The sequence below is a fragment of the Phoxinus phoxinus genome (genome assembly GCF_949152265.1).
Source record: "Phoxinus phoxinus genome assembly, chromosome: 22".
In the NCBI taxonomy this organism is placed as follows: domain Eukaryota; kingdom Metazoa; phylum Chordata; class Actinopteri; order Cypriniformes; family Leuciscidae; genus Phoxinus; species Phoxinus phoxinus.
The window spans coordinates 3048739-3067760 of NC_136897.1; the positions used below are offsets into that span (position 1 = coordinate 3048739).

Below are 19022 nucleotides of genomic sequence, written 5' to 3' on the forward strand. Positions count from 1 at the left end.
CATGTGACACTGAAGACTGGAGTAATGATGCTGAAAATTCAGATTTGATCACAGGAATAAATTACACTTTACTGTATATTCACATAGAAAACAGATGTTTACATTGGAATAATATTTCACAATATAATTTTTTTGCAGTATTTTTGATCAAATAAATACAGCCTTCTTTCAGAAACATTTAAACATATGACCCACTCCAAACATTTGACCTGTTGTGTAGATGCAGAACAGGGCTGTAAACTAAAGTGCCCTGTAAGTACGTACACATTTACATACCAGCATCATAAACTGCGCGGCTTCCTGGACACCAGTCAAGCTGCAGGTTTGTTGACGTTGGCTAGGTAATGCTCGACTGGTTTAACACACACACACACACACACACACACACACACACACACACACACACACACACACACACACACACACACACACACACACTGATGTGAACTATCTTTACTCACAGTGATAGGATTAATTGACACACATTTGACTACATAAAGATATGTTTATGTCTCTTGGCTCTCTGAGTCTTTTCTCTGGCAAGTTCTGTGGCATTTATTTGCTGTGTGTGTGTGTGTGTGTGTGTGTGTGTGTGTGTGTGTGTGTGTGTGTGTGTGTGTGTGTGTGTGTGTGTGTGTGTGTGTGTGTGTGTGTGTGTGTGTGTGTGTGTGTGTGTGTGTGTGTGTGTGTGGAATGTCTCTGTTGTAATCTTCTGAAGTTGATCCCTCTGTGTCTCCCAGACTCGTTTTGCACTACACACAGGGAGTGTGTGCGGGTCATACGGAAACACACACTTTAAATACATGCACACTGATAAATGCTATAGCTATACATCAATGGTGAACCTACAATCTTGACATTTAAAAAAAAAAAATTTTTTATTGTTTTGTTTTAACTATAAAAGTCTATAAAACAACTATAAAACATAAGTGAATGCTGACGTGTTCACAGTGTCATTAAAGTCGGCATTAAACAATTTGCTATCGTCTTTTCTTCCCTATTGTGCCGTATATATCTGAGTGAAACTGCTTCTCAAACAAGAATTAATGTGGGCGTAATTTTGTCTGTGGGGAATTGATTGGCTGGTTGTGGTTTGCCATTGGTGGATCTCATGTGAGTGACAGGTTGCCCCGCCCACATGATCAGAGAAGAGAAGAGCTGTCTATCTCTAGTCTGGTATAATTGTAAAATCGTCCACTTTCAGCTCGGGGTTCACGTGTCTTTTTGCTGTGAAATTTTTACAGATTGATTTTATAAAGTAAAAGAATAATTCTATGTAGTTAGTAATATTTCAAGATGAACACTTACTAGACTGAAGCAGCTTAAGTTTACCTGATTATCCATGTATCATTAGAAAAATCATGTTCAAATGCGAGTATCAAATATGATCATCAGGCTTTTGAGGAAGGTTTATTTGTTCATCTCTCAATCATTGCATTGCATTATATGTTTTAAAACTTTGATAGTAAAACTAAGCATTTATTTAAAGGGGTCATGACATGGGTTTTTTTATTTTATTATTATGTTCCCTTAGGTGCAATTATAGTATTACTATAGTTTTTTTTACAAAAAACTTTTAAAATGTAGTGATCCAGAATAGTCGGCACGGACTTATCTTTGAGCAACAGTTTTCTGGCAAAGCCAGCATCATATTGGGATTTGTTCTCAATACAGTCATCCTTCAAATGGACTGGGACGTCGGCAAACAAATAAAGTGCATCCATTTTCCCTGCCGACTGGATCTTTCGCAGCGTATTCAAAGATGTTGTTTGTCCACAGCCAGGAACAGCACATCTGCGGCATCGTAACTTCCCTGTACACAGACCCACTCGCTGTCCGGCGACTGAACACTTGTGAGGTGCGCGGCGCGCGGGCGCTCCAATGATACGAAATGAGCGTAGTTGCCTTGCGCTTAAAGCGTAGTTGTCTTGTGCCGGAGGCGGTCGTATGCAAACGCTGGTACGTCACTTCGTACCGTGACGTCACTTCTTACCATGGATCCAGAACGAGCTGTATTTAGAGCTTGATTAAATAAATGATTCGTTTATAATCGGAAGGACGTCTTAAGCTATGAAACTTGCAGGATGTTTTAATGGTACAAAGACCTCTTATATACCAAAAGATCAAGGCAAATTTGGTTTCTCATGTCATGACCCCTTTAAATATCTATTGGGAGTGTTTATAATATGCATTTTATATAAGTAATCTGTTATACTGTTATGTAGATTTCATTGATTTACATTACAATCAGAATTTCATATTTTATCAGCATCTGCACCAAATTGCTTGTATTTCACTGCAAAAAATGATTTTCTTAGTTCGTATTTTTGTCTTGTTTCCAGTCCAAATATCAAACATTTCTTAAATCAATATGCATTTACTAGATGAGTAAAATTACATAAGATATTAACTCTTGTTTTCTGGGAAAATAAATAAAAATTAAGTGAGTTGTTGTGTAAAACAAGCAAAATGATCTGCCACTGGGGTAAGAAAAATTATCTTGTTTCTGTTTGAATAAAGATAATTTTTCTGACCCCATTGGCAGATCATTTAGCTTTTTTTTTTAAACAAAAACTCATTTAATTTTTATGAATTGATTTAAGACTTTTTTTATATTTGGACTGGAAACTACACTAAAATACTAAGTAAGAAAAGCATTTTTTGCAGTGTTGCTCAATTCGTGCCTGTGAATAAAACTGAGGTGTTTGAGCTTCATATTCTCACTATATCAATATCATACCCATAAAAGCCATCAAATATGATAGTCAGCAAGAAACACATATGCATGCCTTTTTAGAAAATTTGCCTGAAGGTTCACTTAACGGTTCCATAAAAAAAATATGCTTCTGTCTATTATTTGTATGTATATGTCAGGCTGCACAGGGTTAACCTCGACAGTCTGATTAAATAATGCATCAAGAAAAGATCTTTGCACATAATCACTTCTGGTTCATTTATCACACTGGAAGTAGAAGGTCAAGTTGAGGGCATTGCATTGTGGGATGTAGTATTATGCGCTGTGTGTTCACTGCATCTTTTGGCAGCAGTAGCGGCGGTGTCTCGGTATGCGCACAGTCGCCGTTCACAGACTGAATAATGCAGAAATAAGACGAGTAGTGTGTTAGCATAGCCAGTGAACATGCTTAATGTTGCTCAAATGAAAAATGGTCGTCAATGTTGGAAATCTCGGTTTATTTTCAGTCTTCATGAAAGCTTCTGGTGTGTTTAGACTCAGAGAGAGTCTGGGAAGTGTGTCATGGAAACAGGAAGGAGATCTTTCTCTCCAGGGAAAGATGAGACCGGCAGAGCAAAGATGGTGTCAGGCTTTTCACTCTTTTACTGTAGCATTTTCAGACCACTTCATCGTGTGTGTGTGTTGGGTGTGTGTGTGTGAGAGAGAGAGACGTCTAGGCGCACACAGGTGGATATTACGACAACCTGTACAATGTTTTGTCTCATAACTACACACTTTTATAATCTTTAAGCTTGTAGGCTAGACAAATGCGGGTACTTTTGAATCTCCTTGCAAATCTCTCATCCATGTAGCCATCCATTGTTGTGTTTCTCTCTGATGTTTATTCAGTTTTTCTTTGACTAGTTGTGAATCAACGGCCCAGACGCACTGTTGCCACCTTGTGGACGAACAAATTAGTGGCAAAAACAATAATTGAATGCATGTGCATATTTGTACACAGTTAGAACAATCTTAGGGTACTTATAAAAAGTGATGTATACTTTGGGCATTTATTAAGTTCAAAAAGACAAAAAAAGTGTGAGGAAATTTCAAACGTATTTTTAAAGGTCTTGAGAGGATGCATTAACACTCAAGATAACACAGATGATAACACTGTAGCTGATAGCTAACATATAAACATTGTCTTGGCTGGGAGGGCAGGGGCAGATTCTAGTTATGAAATTATTCTCTGACTGAACGAAAAAAACGAAGCTTTAAAATGAATATAATTTAACTAAAGTGCCTAGATGGACTACGATTTGACACGTCAGCTGATGATAATAAGGGTTTAAACCATGTCAAATCATTATAATTTCAGTCGCACTTGAAGGGTTAGTTCAACCAAAAAATAAAATGATCCCATAATTTACTCTCCCTAAAGTCATACGAGGTGCATTTAAGTTTCTTCTTTCAGCCGAACACAACCAGAGTTATGTTAAAAAAATATCCTGGCTCTTTCCAGCTTTATAATGGGAGTGAATGGTGCCTGAGATTTTGAAGCCCAAAAAAGCGCATCGATCCATCATAACAGTAATCCATGCGACTCCAGGGGCTAATGAAGGCCTTCTGAAGCGAAGTGATGCGTTTTTGAAAGAAAAATATCCATATTTAAAACTTTATAAACTATAATCACTGGCTTCCAGTAACGGCCTTATACGAGTCTAGTTCCGGCGGAAGAGTGACCTCTGACCCGACACATGACGATTGACCTCTGACCCGACACATGACGATTGACCTCTGACCCGACACATGACGAGTGACCCCTGGCATGACGAGTAACCTCTGACCCGACACATGACAAGTGACCCCTGGCATGACGAGTGACCCCTGGCATGACGAGTAACCTCTGATCCGACGCATGACGAGTGACCTCTGACCCGACGCATGACGAGTGACCCCTGGCATGACGAGTAACCTCTAACCCGACACATGACGAGTGACCTCTGACCCGACACATGACGAGTGACCCCTGGCATGACGAGTGACCTCTGACCCGACACATGACGAGTGACACATGACGATTGACCTCTGACCCGACGCATGACGAGTGACCACTGGCCCGATGCATGACGAGTGACCCCTGGCATGACGAGTGACCTCTGACCCGACACATGACGAGTGACACATGACGATTGACCTCTGACCCGACGCATGACGAGTGACCTCTGACCCGACGCATGACGAGTGACCCCTGGCATGACGAGTAACCTCTGACCCGACACATGACGAGTGACCCCTGGCATGACGAGTGACCTCTGACCCGACACATGACGCATGACGATTGACCTCTGACCCGACGCATGACGAGTGACCCCTGGCATGACGAGTGACCTCTGACCCGACACATGACGACTAACGCGTGACGATTGACCTCTGACCCGACGCATGACGAGTGACCCCTGGCATGACGAGTGACCTCTGACCCGACACATGACGACTAACGCGTGACGATTGACCTCTGACCCGACGCATGACGAGTGACCTCTAACCCGACGCATGACGAGTGACCTCTGACCCGACGCATGACGAGTGACCCCTGGCATGACGAGTGACCTCTGACCCGACACATGACGCATGACGATTGACCTCTGACCCGACGCATGACGAGTGACCCCTGGCATGACGAGTGACCTCTGACCCGACACATGACGACTAACGCGTGACGATTGACCTCTGACCCGACGCATGACGAGTGACCTCTAACCCGACGCATGACGAGTGACCTCTAACCCGACGCATGACGATTGACCTCTGACCCGACGCATGACGAGTGACCTCTAACCCGACGCATGACGAGTGACCTCTGACCCGACGCATGACGAGTGACCCCTGGCATGACGAGTAACCTCTGACCCGACACCCTGACGAGTGACCCCTGGCATGACGAGTGACCTCTGACCCGACACATGACGCATGACGATTGACCTCTGACCCGACGCATGACGAGTGACCCCTGGCATGACGAGTGACCTCTGACCCGACACATGACGACTAACGCGTGACGAGTGACCTCTGACCCGACGCATGACGAGTGACCTCCGACCTGACGCATCATTGTCTGACTCCGGTTTGAACATAAAAGACTAAAAGTGTTTGAAATGTTCAGTGCATGTGTGTGTGAGGTAAAAGCAGGGGGGCAGTGTTTCGGAAGACACTGAAGCATCCCTGGGCGCCGCCATTGGCTAGCGGACCCCCACCTGCTGTTAGCATTCCATTGACTCCCATTCATTTTGTCGTCACTTTGACAGCGAATAACTTTACATCTGAGGCGTTTAAAGACACCGTTTGTCCATTGTTTATTTCTAAAGAAACACGAAAATGTATAAAAGGCTCCATTACCTTGTATCTTACGTTATGGCCCCGTAGAAGCAGTTTTTGTAAAAATAAGCTAACGATTGCGTCATACCCGCGCGACTCTGTCGCACAAGTCGAAAAATTACCGTATGGACAGGCAGAGAAGCTCGCAAACAATCGGGAGGACGTGGAGGCATAAAGTCAAGGGAGAAGCCCATAGAGAGTGATAAAGTTGCTCCCGTTGCTAGCTCATGGACAGCTAAAGCTCACGCTCTCCGCTCTCCGATTCAGATTTCTCTCGGCACAGCGACTAGAAGACCTACAGGTTGCTCACGTCACATCTACGTGGTCAAGCTCAGTTTGAGCCTGCGCAGTTCGCCTTGCGATCAGGAAGTGAGTGCTTCTAATTGACTTCACTTCTCTCTGTTGAAACCTATGGGGTCGCTGTGTCCAGTTTATATACTGTCTATGGGTAAAAGGACACAAGCTCTTGAAGCTCCGCCCCCTGTGCCGGGAGCAGCAGCTCATTTGCATTTAAAGGGACAGACACAAAAACGGTGTGTTTTTGCTCACACTCTAAAACTTCACACACACACTCTGGGGACATCAAAGACTTATTTTACATCTTGTTAAAATATTACCCTAACATCCGTCTTCCTGTGTGCGGAAATTTGTTTATGTAGCCGTCACAACGAAACATGTGCATAATGTGCGCGGCTGTGGTGACGTGCGCTTGTTGCCCCGTGTGCGCTGATGCGCTCATCTGTCGTTCATTTCCAAATGCCTTCCTACAGTTGCTTAAAGGTCCCATGACATGGGGTTATTATATTATTTTATAATGTTTCCTGGGTTGCCCTTATAATGTTAGTATGTTTTTTAGATAAAAAATAGTCATAATTTAGAAACAAAAGGCATTTTTCCTAGCCCAGTTTTAGCCTCTGATTTGAACGCTCTGTTTGAAGGGGCGTGTCTGTGTGAGACTTCAGTGTAACCGGCCACTGCTGTGATTGGCTGACATGCTTGCATATGAAATAGCTACTTATTACATGTGAAACTCTCTCGAATACTTTTACTACAGTTATTATACGTTTTTACTATTACAGCTATCGAGATTAACAAATCGTCAGAAGTTTTTAAAGTATTTAGATCTATTCCCATCACATAAAATGTTGCCGTGATGAGCATTGCGCAAGCAGATGAGTCTGTTGTTGATCGCGAGAATGAAGATCTTATTATTGCAACGCAGTTTCTGCACTCTCTCTGCTTTCCCCTGATGCAAACACGATGATGTAAATACAGTAAGAGCTTCATGTGCAGTGTAACGTGCGTCATTGATTTCATAACGAGTTTGGCAAGTGTCCAGATAAACTCGATCGCACTGTGTCCATGAGAAAATGAGCTAGGAAGTATAGGAGCGCGCGCGCGCGATTCCTACAAAGATTGTTCTTTGATCGCTTTCTGTATATAATTTATTCACAATTTAAATACGATTATTTTCGTCCTACTAAAAGAAACGATGTGAAGTTGATATTTTAGTCACTGGCTTGACTTACTGATGCATAAACAGCAGTATTGAACGATCTGAGAGAAATTACCTGTCTGAACTTGAACAATTACACATCAGAAAGTGTTGCTTGGTAGCTCGATCGATGTATTTTCAGACGTTCGTCGAGGCCAGCTCTGTATTGACCCAAGCTGAGGAAACAGTCGTCGGTGAAATGTTTGCCGCAGACATGCAAAACTTTGGGGAGTTGTGTCGGCGCATTTCCAGAGAAAATGAAATTAATCCACTGGGGCTTGGATGAAGGAACTAAAAAAAAGGCTTCGGTGTTCATTTGTACATCCAATTATTATGCTTCGCTCGCTCAAAAGCCATGATACCTCCCGTGGACAAACTAAAATCGCGCGCACGCGTTCCTACTTCCTAGCTCATTTTCTCATGGACTGGAAATATTCTCTGGGCGGGCAAAGCAGAGAAAGGGGAGGTAACATTTCCTCCGTATGACGTCATACGGAGGAGATTCAAGATCAGCCCGATTGAGCTTCCACTTTTTCAAAGGCAGAGAAAGATAGCAAAAGCTCGATTTACACTGATTGAAATTTCTAGAAATTTGGGGACCATATACAGGCTAGGGGAACTCATATTAATAGAGGTCGACCGATAGTGGATTTTACCGATAACGATAGCTAGGTTGGGCCATACTTGCCGATAACCGATTAATGAACCGATAGTTTTTAAAATTGATACTGGATAAAAACAAACATAACACTCCAAGTAAAACAGTGCTGAACTTTATTATAAAAATAAAAAAAACTGTATTGAACCATGAAAACATGCTAAATGAAATAAATATATAAATGTGAATAAATATTTAAGTCAATAAAAGACATTCATTCAAACTGAAACAAAAAGTAATACTCTAAATAACAAATGAAACCAGTTACATTCAAAATTTAACTATTTAACTGTTCTTTTCAAGCCAACTTAATTCATAAAAAAGTAACAAAATTTGTATTAAAGTGAAGATGAAGAGAGAAAAAAATAACCGAAATCGAATGCTTTTCTGATTCGTTTATGTTTCTGTCGGCTGTATGAACATATCAGTTTGCTTACGTCTCTAGCTTTAAATATGCAACTTCTCTGCATATTTAATGCATAAAAGTGACCAGCTGGATATGAACTAATGCAAATAGAGGTAACAATTGTGACATTAAACATTCGGGTCGGACTTACGTTTATGTTTGTCAGTGTTTTAACCGCTTGAGGTACTACTAATGTTAGCGTCCTCTCAGCCTCGAAGGCAAACAAACATACTGTTGTGCTGTTCTTTCTCTACTAATGCAGCATTTAGTCAACAAATTTATCACTTTATAATGATATGACAATGTACTGTATACATACATTTGAGCTGTCGGTGCTTTAAACGCGCGTCTGATGTCAGCGCTCTCCACGCAGCATGTGCTCTCAGTGCAGCACGCAGAATCACGTGTCGAAATAAACAACACGAGGCACGAGTTTTTATTACACCTCTAGAGGCCGCTCTTGTACTGCATCATGCCAGCAGAGCCTTCTCAGCTCTTACACTGTGTAATGAATGACAGCGCGCGCTTCTCAGCTGCTCCAGCAATGGACGCAACCAGGAAAAACTATCGGTATATATTTTTGCCGATAACGATAGTTCCACCAGTCAACAATCGGTGCCGATTAATCGGCAAAACCGATGAATCGGTCGACCTCTACATATTAATGTTAAAAAACCTCAAAAAGTGAAAATTTCATGTCATGGGACCTTTAATAAAAGCGGGCTTTCCACACAAACAAACATCGGTGTAGGGTTCGGGTCAGGCTCGGACATAAATATCCTAATGGCTGTCGGGCTCGAGTCGGGTTCGGATAGAAAAATGCGCCCGATCTGCACTTTAATTCCTATAAGGGTGTGATGTCATGTGAAAACTATGAATTGTACGACTGATAGTACAGTGAGATGTAATATCTGCATTAATTTCCAGCAACAGGAACAGGATCCCACTAACCTGTACATCTCTAACCTGCCCGTGTCCATGGACGAGCAGGAGCTGGAGGCCATGCTCAAATCCTTCGGTCAGGTCATTTCCACTCGCATCTTACGGGACGCTAACGGAACCAGCAGAGGAGTCGGCTTCGCTAGGTACTTTATCCACCAATCCATCATCCATCCATCCATCCATCCATCCATCCATCCACCCATCCATCATCCATCCATCTATCTATCCATCCATCATCCATCCATCCATCCACCCATCCATCATCCATCCATCTATCTATCCATTCATCCATCATCCATCCATCTCATCCATTCAATCCATCTCATCCATTCAATCCATCCATCCATCCATCGTAACGTCTATCTGTTTATCCATCCATCCACCAATCCATTCATCCACCCAAATGTCCATCCATCCATCCATCCAATCCCATCCATCTCATCCATCCAATCCATCCATCATCCATCCAATCCATCCATCATCCATCCAATCCATCCATCCATCCATCCTCCCATCCATCCATCAATCCATCCATCCATCCCTTCCATCCATCCATCCATCCATCCATCCATCCATCCATCCATCCTCCCATCCATCAATCCATCCATCCATCAATCCATCCATCCATCCATCCTCCCATCCATCCATCCATCCATCAATCATCCATCCATCCATCCAATCCATCCACCCATCCATCCATCCATCCAATCCATCCATCCAATCAATCCAATCCATCCATCATCCATCCATCCATCCCATCCATCCGTCCATCCTTCCAATCCATCCCATCCCATCCAATCCATCCATCCATCCATCCATCCATCCAATCCATCCCATCCCATCCCATCCATCATCCATCCAATCCATCATCCAGCCAATTCATCCCATCCATCCAATTCATCCATCCCATCCATCCATCCTCCCATCCATCCATCAATCAATCATCCATCCATCCATCATCCATCCATCCAATCCATCCACCCATCCATCCATCCATCCATCCATACAATCCATCCATCATCCATCCAATCATCCATCATCCATCCATCCAATCCATCCCATCCCATCCATCCATCCAATCCATCCCATCCCATCCCATCCCATCCATCCATCCATCCATCCATCCATCCATCCATCCATCCATCCATCCATCCATCCATCCATCCAATCCATCCCATCCCATCCCATCCCATCCATCCATCCATCCAATCCATCCCATCCCATCCCATCCCATCCATCATCCAGCCAATTCATCCCATCCATCCAATTCATCCATCCCATCCATCCATCCTCCCATCCATCCATCAATCAATCATCCATCCATCCATCATCCATCCATCCAATCCATCCACCCATCCATCCATCCATCCAATCCATCCATCATCCATCCAATCATCCATCATCCATCCATCCAATCCATCCAATCCATCCCATCCATCCATCCAATCCATCCCATCCCATCCCATCCCATCCCATCCCATCCCATCCCATCCCATCCCATCCATCCATCCAGCCATCCATCATCCAGCCAATCCATCCAATGCATCCATCATCCATCCATAAATCATCCATCCATCCCAGCCATCCATCCATCCATCAATCATCCATCCATCCATCCATCCATCCATCCATCCATCCATCCCAGCCATCGATCCATCCTTCCAATCCATCTCATCCATCCATCCTTCCAATCCATCTCATCCATCCATTCATCCATCCATCCTTCCAATCCATCTCATCCATCCATCCATCCATCCATCCATAAATCATCCATCAATCATCCATCCAATCCATCTATAATATTTCATTCAGGGATATTCATGCCTTTACCATCTTTTATGTGTGAAATACATATGTTCAAACAAAAATAAAGCTGATAAATTAATTTCACAACTTTTCCCACCATTCATTAGTTTATCCATGTCTTTGTATAACAGGATGGAATCTACAGAGAAGTGTGAAGCCATCATTCAGCATTTTAATGGAAAATATATCAAAACCCCACCAGGAGTGCCAGGTAGACAATATATATTTGATTTATTTTATATAAATTCCAATTAAAGAAAATGTAAGACTAATATTTTGGTTCCTGGTCGCTTCGACTGTAGTACCTTCAGAACCGTTGTTATGCAAGTTTGCTGACGGAGGACAAAAGAAGCGACAGAACCAGACAAAGTACCTACAGAACGGTCGACCCTGGCATAGAGACGGTGATACGGTACGAGCGAGTATTTATATATGTATTAGTATTTATATTTACAGATGCGAGTATTCACACAGACCCTGTGCATTTGATGTAAAGTTAATCATATTAATTTCCACGTTCAGGGAGGAATGACGCTCACATACGACCCAACAGCCTTACAGAACGGGTGAGAACAGATCTCACATCTACCCTTTAATGTGTATATTACAAATGCTTTGCCTATATATCATCACCACAATATTAACTGCTTTTTAACTTAACATCTAACTTAAGTGCTGATGTTTAAGCTTGATTGTTTTTGCTAAATTATTTTCAGGTTTTATTCTTCTCCGTACAGCATCGCTCCAAACAGAATGATCGCTCAGACATCTCTGTCTCCTTACATGCAATCACAATTACCGTCCTACCAGGTGAGCATCATTAAAGAGTTGATGTTCATCTTTCTTTAGAGTGTAATGTTGCTGTTTGAGCATATAAAAGCTCTGTTAAGTCCCCCTGTAGTCCATAATTGAACCCTTAAAACTCATCTTTGATCACCAAAATTACATATTTTAATTTTTTTCCTTGAAATTCTTCAAGCTTTAAAATAGCTTGAATGTAACTCGACACCCTTGCCTCATTTAGTATGCGCGGTTCTGTGAATATGCAAATGAGCCCCGCCTCCACTCACTCACTCGCTCAGAGATCCATTGGTTGACGATCACATGATGATCTGATTGGTTACAAGGTAGTTTGTGACGTCAGAAACACCAGCGATTTCAAACCGTGTTTTTGAGACTGTCTTTGGTTCACTGCAGTTTTAAGCAGAAAATACTCAGCAATGCTGTCCACTTATGAACTTACACATGGTTTGTCTTCAAGCAGATTAAAAACACCACATAGACACATAAACAACATTAAAAGCTGGATTTTCACCACAGGGGGACTTTAAGTCCCTCCAGCTCCAGTTCTTCTCTATATCAATGTCAGTGTTTCTGAACTCAGAAACGCCTCCATTGTAGTCTTGAGTTTCATCTGGAAACGAACACGTCACAATATTCCTCATTATAATAATTAATACGCAGAATAAAGGGACAGGGCCTGGTTGATTAAGTTAGTAGTGTGTTAAACTGGTGGTTATGGTAAGGGGCGGGACATTTCCCAAACACACTCGAAGCGCTCAACCAATCACAACACACTGCTCCAGCCGACCAATCAGAGCACAGTGTGTTTTTCAGAAGGAGGGGCTTAGTAAATCTTAGTAAATGGAGACAGGAAGTAAATGTTAGAAGAGCGTTACTGACAGACTGGGAAGAGAGGAGCCGCAACAATGGAGAATATGAGGAAAATAATCAACATTCAAGCAGGAAAACCTGTTCTAGTAGAGCCTAAAAACAACACCAAGACTAATATTATAAAGAAAAACAGTTTTTTTTTGCAGTATTAATCAAAACACATTAACACACTTATAAGGTCATAGCAACAATGGTTTACTGTTAATGCTTTTTCTACATCAACATCTTCTGTTAACTTACTCTTCCATGTCTGAGCAGACCTTCATTTGTGATCACACATTTCTGAATGTCAATCCAGATTAGATTTTTTCATTTAGTTGAGATACTGAGCTCAGTCTGAGCGTGTGCCAAAGCCGACAGCAGCCAGATGGAAACTCACAGTGACTCAGCAAGCGTTGAGGGAGAATATCAGACCGCAGGGGCTTGTGGGAATGCTGACACCTTATTGAGTCCTGATGGATGAACAGGCAAAAGCTAATGCTCTCCGCTGAGGTCCTGTAGGTCTGACGCGTGTGTTTAAAGCGCACTGAACGGCCCATTAGAGGAATGATGCCACAGCTCAGTCTGCTAGCATGTAAGGGCGGCTGGTGGGTTTTCAAATAAAGAGGCATACACAATTTGAGCGGTCGAATCCCCTCCCAAGGATTTGTTTTTGACTGCTTTAAAATAGCTTTTTTGGTCACTTTTAGACAGAAAATGTACAGAAAACGACACATATACAGCAAGACAATAAAAAAATAATTGAACTCACCTAGTCCTAGCCTACTTGAAGCAAAAATCCATCACTACTCTCCATAGTTACATCTGTGGTAGCAGTTCAAACTAATATCACATAATTTACGTCTCGCCGATGATTGGTCGATATACCAAGGGAGCTTTGCCATATAAAGTGAAATACTCGATGGTGATTGGCTAATTTTTTTTTTTTTTTTATCAACGGAGGCACAAGTCTCCAACTAAATATTAAAGGAATAGCAGACCCAAAAACTTAAATCATCTTCATTCATTGCATCCTTTTTTTGGATCACATTTATAAAAGTTTGGTGTCTGTACGTTTTTTTTTTTTTTTTTTCAAATGTTTTCAAAAGTCGCTTCTGCTCACCAAAGCTGCATTTATTTTATCAAAAATAAAGTACAAAATCATTTTGAAATATTGTGAAATATCATTACAATTTAAAACAGCTGTTCTGTTTGTGAATATATAGTAAACTAATTTATTCCTGTGATCAAAGCTGAGTTTTCAGCATCATTACTCCAGTCTTCAGTGTCACATGATCCTTCAGAAATCACTCCAATATGATGATTTGCTGCTTAAGAAATATTTGTGTCATTTTTGCTGCTTAATATTTTTTATGGAAACCGTGAAACACTACCATTAAAACGTGTGTTTACTGTCAAAACACACTTACTGTAAATGTAAATGTATTTTCTGTATGTATGTGAAAAGCCCTTCTAGGGACGGACATTGCAAATTTGCCTTGGCTACAAATGTTGTAGTGTGGTACATGTTTATTGTTCACACGTGTCCCTATTAAATAAAAAAAATAAAAAAAAATAAAAAAGAGACAGTGAAGACATTCATTATGTTACAAAATATTTATTTTTCAAATAAATGCTGTTTAATGAACTTCATATTCATCAAAGAATCCTGAAAAAAAGTTGATAAAGAAATTTAAGCAGCAAAACTTTAAAAATGAATAATAATAATAATAAGAACCATTCATTATAATTGAGCACCAATAATGATTGATGATAACTGAGCAGTAAATCATCATATTATACTGATTTCTGAAGGATCATGTGACACTGAAGACTGGAGTAATGATGCTGAAAAGTCAGCTTTGATCACATGAATAAATTAGTAATAATAAATAAAACTATTTTTACTGTATTTTTGATCAAATAAATTGGTGAGCAGAAGAGACTTCTTTCAAAAATATTAAAATTCTTAATTATTTTCAAACTTTTGTAGCCTATGTACTGTATGTGCACAACGGCTCATAAAGGCTATTTTTAGATGCAAACCCCTGTCCCATTCCAGTCACGAACGGCACCATCTGGCATCAAATGAGCAGCATATGGATCCGCATGCACTGTGGGATAGATAATTAATATTGGCTGGTATGGTGCATTTGAATTCAGGCCCAATATTTCCAGTGCCTGCAGTGTGAGTCTGTGAGTCTGAGAGATATAGGGCAGCTTGCATGATGGGACAGGTTCAGTTGGAGAAATGATATATCCATGTTGTTTGTGTCTGGATCCACAGATGCACAGCCCGTCCTGGATGCACCATCAGTCGTACCTCATGCAGCCGGCAGTGAGTGTCACTCATGCTCTACTGTAGCTTTACATGCATCTTCTCTGTTTCTAACATCTCTCTCTGTGCGTAGGGGACCGTTCTGACTCAAGCTATGGATCACCCGATGTCCATGCAGCCCACGTCTATGATGGGACCCCTGACCCAGCAGCTGGGTCACCTGTCTCTCGGCAGCGCCGGCACGGTTCGCTCTCTCACCTTTAATAGATCCTCAAAAGGAGTTTGTCTTTAAGGGCTTTCGCACCGGAGGAACCTTTTCATAGTTCCCGGATGTTGGCGCGTTTGTTCACACCGCAGGAACTAGGAAAGATTTTAGTTCTAGGAACTCCTTTTGGAGGAACTAAATTAATTCGAAACCAGCACTACAGGAACTAGACGTTAGTGTTCGCTGATTGGCCGAACGCACACCAAACACCAGCATTTCTAAAACTGCAGTCCATTTTTTGAGCAAGTACATAACCAGCCAGTGTTCAAAACTATCTGGTTGCCTTAGCTCGATTCAAAACATCATTAAAGAGTTAATTAAAGAACATTATCAAAGCTTGTAATAATGTTTTTAATTCCAGTGGTACTGGTGGATTTCCGCAGGGAATTCGAGCGTGTCTTTGCGTCATTATATCACATCTGTACACATAAAGAAGAGTCTCTATAATTACACAGATTATAGCAGCCTATATTTTTATAGCAGTTCAGAAACGAACTCTATAAAAACAGTGATAGACGGGCCTCTTATTATTTACGCTGAGGAGAAAATCCAACGTAACTTTGAGGGGACCAAGAGAAACATGATTATGTATTTCTGCTCAGCTAGCGACACTGGACACGACATACGCTAATAGCTTTTCATATGCTGTCTTCCTGTATAACAGTTCTATCTAATAATGTATTAGACAGGACTATTAAACAGATTATAAACTTATAAACATGGAGAATGCGAGCACTGTGGGCTCAGGTTCTTGCGTTCTCAGCACCGTCAAAATAAAAGTCACAAAAAGTGCGTCGAATGCAACCAGGAAAATGTTCGGGAACCTTTAGTTCTCCGGGAAACCCTGGTGGAGAGTTCCTAGAACTACCCGGTGCGAAAGCCCCTTTAGTTTTAGAATCTAATTACTATCAAAGCGCCCTTATTATGCTTTTTGGGATATTCCCTTTCATGTGGTGTGTAATAGAGATGTTTATGACTGTGAAAGATCTGCAAAGTTTCACAGAGTTGTTGTCTCCTGAAAGACAGAAGTGATTCTGAACTGAATCGAGTCGTCAGTAACTCCAGTCTCACTTCCTGCTGAATCTGCGTAGGTTTGTAACAGATTTGCATAATGCCAGTCTATGTTCTTCATTGGCTGCCGTGAACAACGTCTACTTTGACCCTCAAACACTGTAGTTTATCTGAGACTGGAAGAGTTTGGTTCGTGTTGTTCATGTGGAGAAGACGCTGTTTTCTGCTGACAAAGCAAATCCACTTTGATGAGATTGATACGGTAAAACCGACGCCATCGTTACTGTTCGTATCACTGAGTATCAAGAGCTGAGGAAGATCCGGAGCTGAGGATCAGATATGATAATGAGCATTTGGTTTCTGACACGATCGACCAATCACAACAGACTGGGCCATCTGACCAATCAGAGCAGAGCAGCTCTCAGAGAGGCGGGGTTTAGAGAGACTGAATCCTTGATGAAGCGTTTCAGACACTGAGAATAGAGCTGACCCTGCAGTGGAGATTATGAGGAAATTAAAGTGTTTTTTGAGCTTGGATGCGTGTAAACCTGTTGTATTAGACTCCAAAACTAGATTAGGAACCTGTAAAATAGCATAATAGGGGCACTTTAAAATCCAATGGAGAGTTTTTAACCATTGATTTATGTTGTTTACAGTATATTCCTAACACAGCTATGCAAGGAACGTACATCCCTCAGTACACCCCAGTGCCTCCCTCTAGTGTTACATTAGAGGTACGACAACCGTTCATCGTCACACACGGCTTTACACATGATGAACTGGTTCATTACTTACATTTGATTCATTCTCATTCTGTGTGATGTAGGACAACAGTGGACAACAGCAGCAGGTTTCCATGGAGACGCCTTCGGAACACACTAATTATTCCTATCAGCACAGCAAATGAAGCTACGGTAATGCAACACACAAAAGATGGCAAACATTCAGTGTGCCGGCTATCAAATGGCCGGTTTGGCACTGTGGCTTATATTTTTTTTGTTGGCTTGATAAAACTTTCAAACATGAACTCTTATAGGGTATTTAACCATCTTTTATCACTAGCAAAGCTTAGCAACTAGCCTAGGACATGCCAACACCATGGTAAATCATGCTAGCAATCTGTTAATGCATGCTAGAAACACTTTTACAATGTGTCAAATCATGTTGGCAACATGTTAAAACATGCTAGCAATGTGTTAGCAGTGTGTTAAATCATGCTAGCAACACGTTCAAACATGCTGCCGACATGATTCAGCACATTGATAGCATGTTTCTAGCATTATTTAACACATTGCTAGAAACATGCTATCAATGTGCTGAATCATGTCGGCAGCATGTTAAAACATTCTAGCAACGTGCTAATTCATGTTAGAAACATTCCAACACCGTGATAAATCATACTTGCAGCATGCTAACAATGTGCTAAGTTATACTAGCTATGTGCTAAATCATGTTAACAATGTTAAAACATGATAGCAAAACCCTTTTAAACATGTTAACTTGTTAATTTATGCTAGCAATGTGCTAAAACATGCTCGCAATGTGCTTATTCATGATTAAAAAATTATAACATTTTGATAAATCATGTTAGCAATGTGCAATGTGCTAATTCATCCTAGTAACAACATGTTAAATCATGCTAGCAACATAGGCCTACTAGCAATGTGTTAAATGTTAGCAACATACTTGTAATGTGTTGGAACATGCTAGCAACTTGGTAAAACATGTTAGAAACATGTTAGCAATGAGTTAATAGAAAATTCTCTCTCTCTCTCTCTCTCTCTCTCTCTCTCTCTCTCTCTCTCTCTCTCTCTCTCTCTCTCTCTCTCTCTCTCTCAGGTGCTCTGCAGTTCTGTGGACAATGGAAATCTCTCTCTGAGATTTGCAGGTTTCCACAGGCGATGAGTAGCAGAGGGGATACGGATGACAAAAGGAGCTTGTATCTTTTGTAGAACAGAGACGGAGAAGGACGTCACTCATCTTTTGTTCAACTCCTCTCTCTTCAGGTGTCACTCGGCCAACAGCGGGAGACTGTGCAAAAGAGCTATCCATTCATCTATTTTGATAACAAAAGAGAAAAAGCATAAAAAACAAAGATAATTTAGAAAAGGCAAAGGAAAACACAATGTGTTCTTTTATGCACGTAATGGCAAATTCTTATTTTTTAAGAACTAATTCTTTAATATGGGAGGATGAGAAAAGAGAAAGTAAAAACGTGTCTTTTTTTTTTTTTTGTAAAATATGCAACCTTTTATTTTTTAGACTTGTTCCTTTTTTTCTTCCGTCAGCAGCCGTAAGATATTTTTGTACAGATTACGATGCGAACAGTGCATTTTTGGTCCTATTCTTGAGTTTGTTATGTGATGTTCTGCTGAAGAAACCATTTAAAGCCACTTCTTCATGTCGTACTATTTTAAGAATCTATAAAGAAATAGTGATAAAATCACTCTAATTCG

General features: G+C 41.2%; 1 protein-coding gene across 1 annotated transcript in view; it reads left to right on the plus strand.

The window, feature by feature from the left end:
* Window positions 1-19022, plus strand: part of rbms2a (RNA binding motif, single stranded interacting protein 2a) — a 59935-nt gene extending 40913 nt beyond the window's left edge. The window contains exons 5-14 of the mRNA XM_079597627.1: window positions 9539-9696; window positions 11491-11570; window positions 11662-11771; window positions 11882-11925; window positions 12076-12169; window positions 15300-15350; window positions 15424-15534; window positions 17223-17300; window positions 17393-17480; window positions 18406-19022. Of these exons, the coding sequence (XP_079453753.1) occupies window positions 9539-9696; window positions 11491-11570; window positions 11662-11771; window positions 11882-11925; window positions 12076-12169; window positions 15300-15350; window positions 15424-15534; window positions 17223-17300; window positions 17393-17473 (807 nt within the window). The 3' untranslated portion in view covers window positions 17474-17480; window positions 18406-19022. The remainder of the gene's footprint in view (window positions 1-9538; window positions 9697-11490; window positions 11571-11661; window positions 11772-11881; window positions 11926-12075; window positions 12170-15299; window positions 15351-15423; window positions 15535-17222; window positions 17301-17392; window positions 17481-18405) is intronic.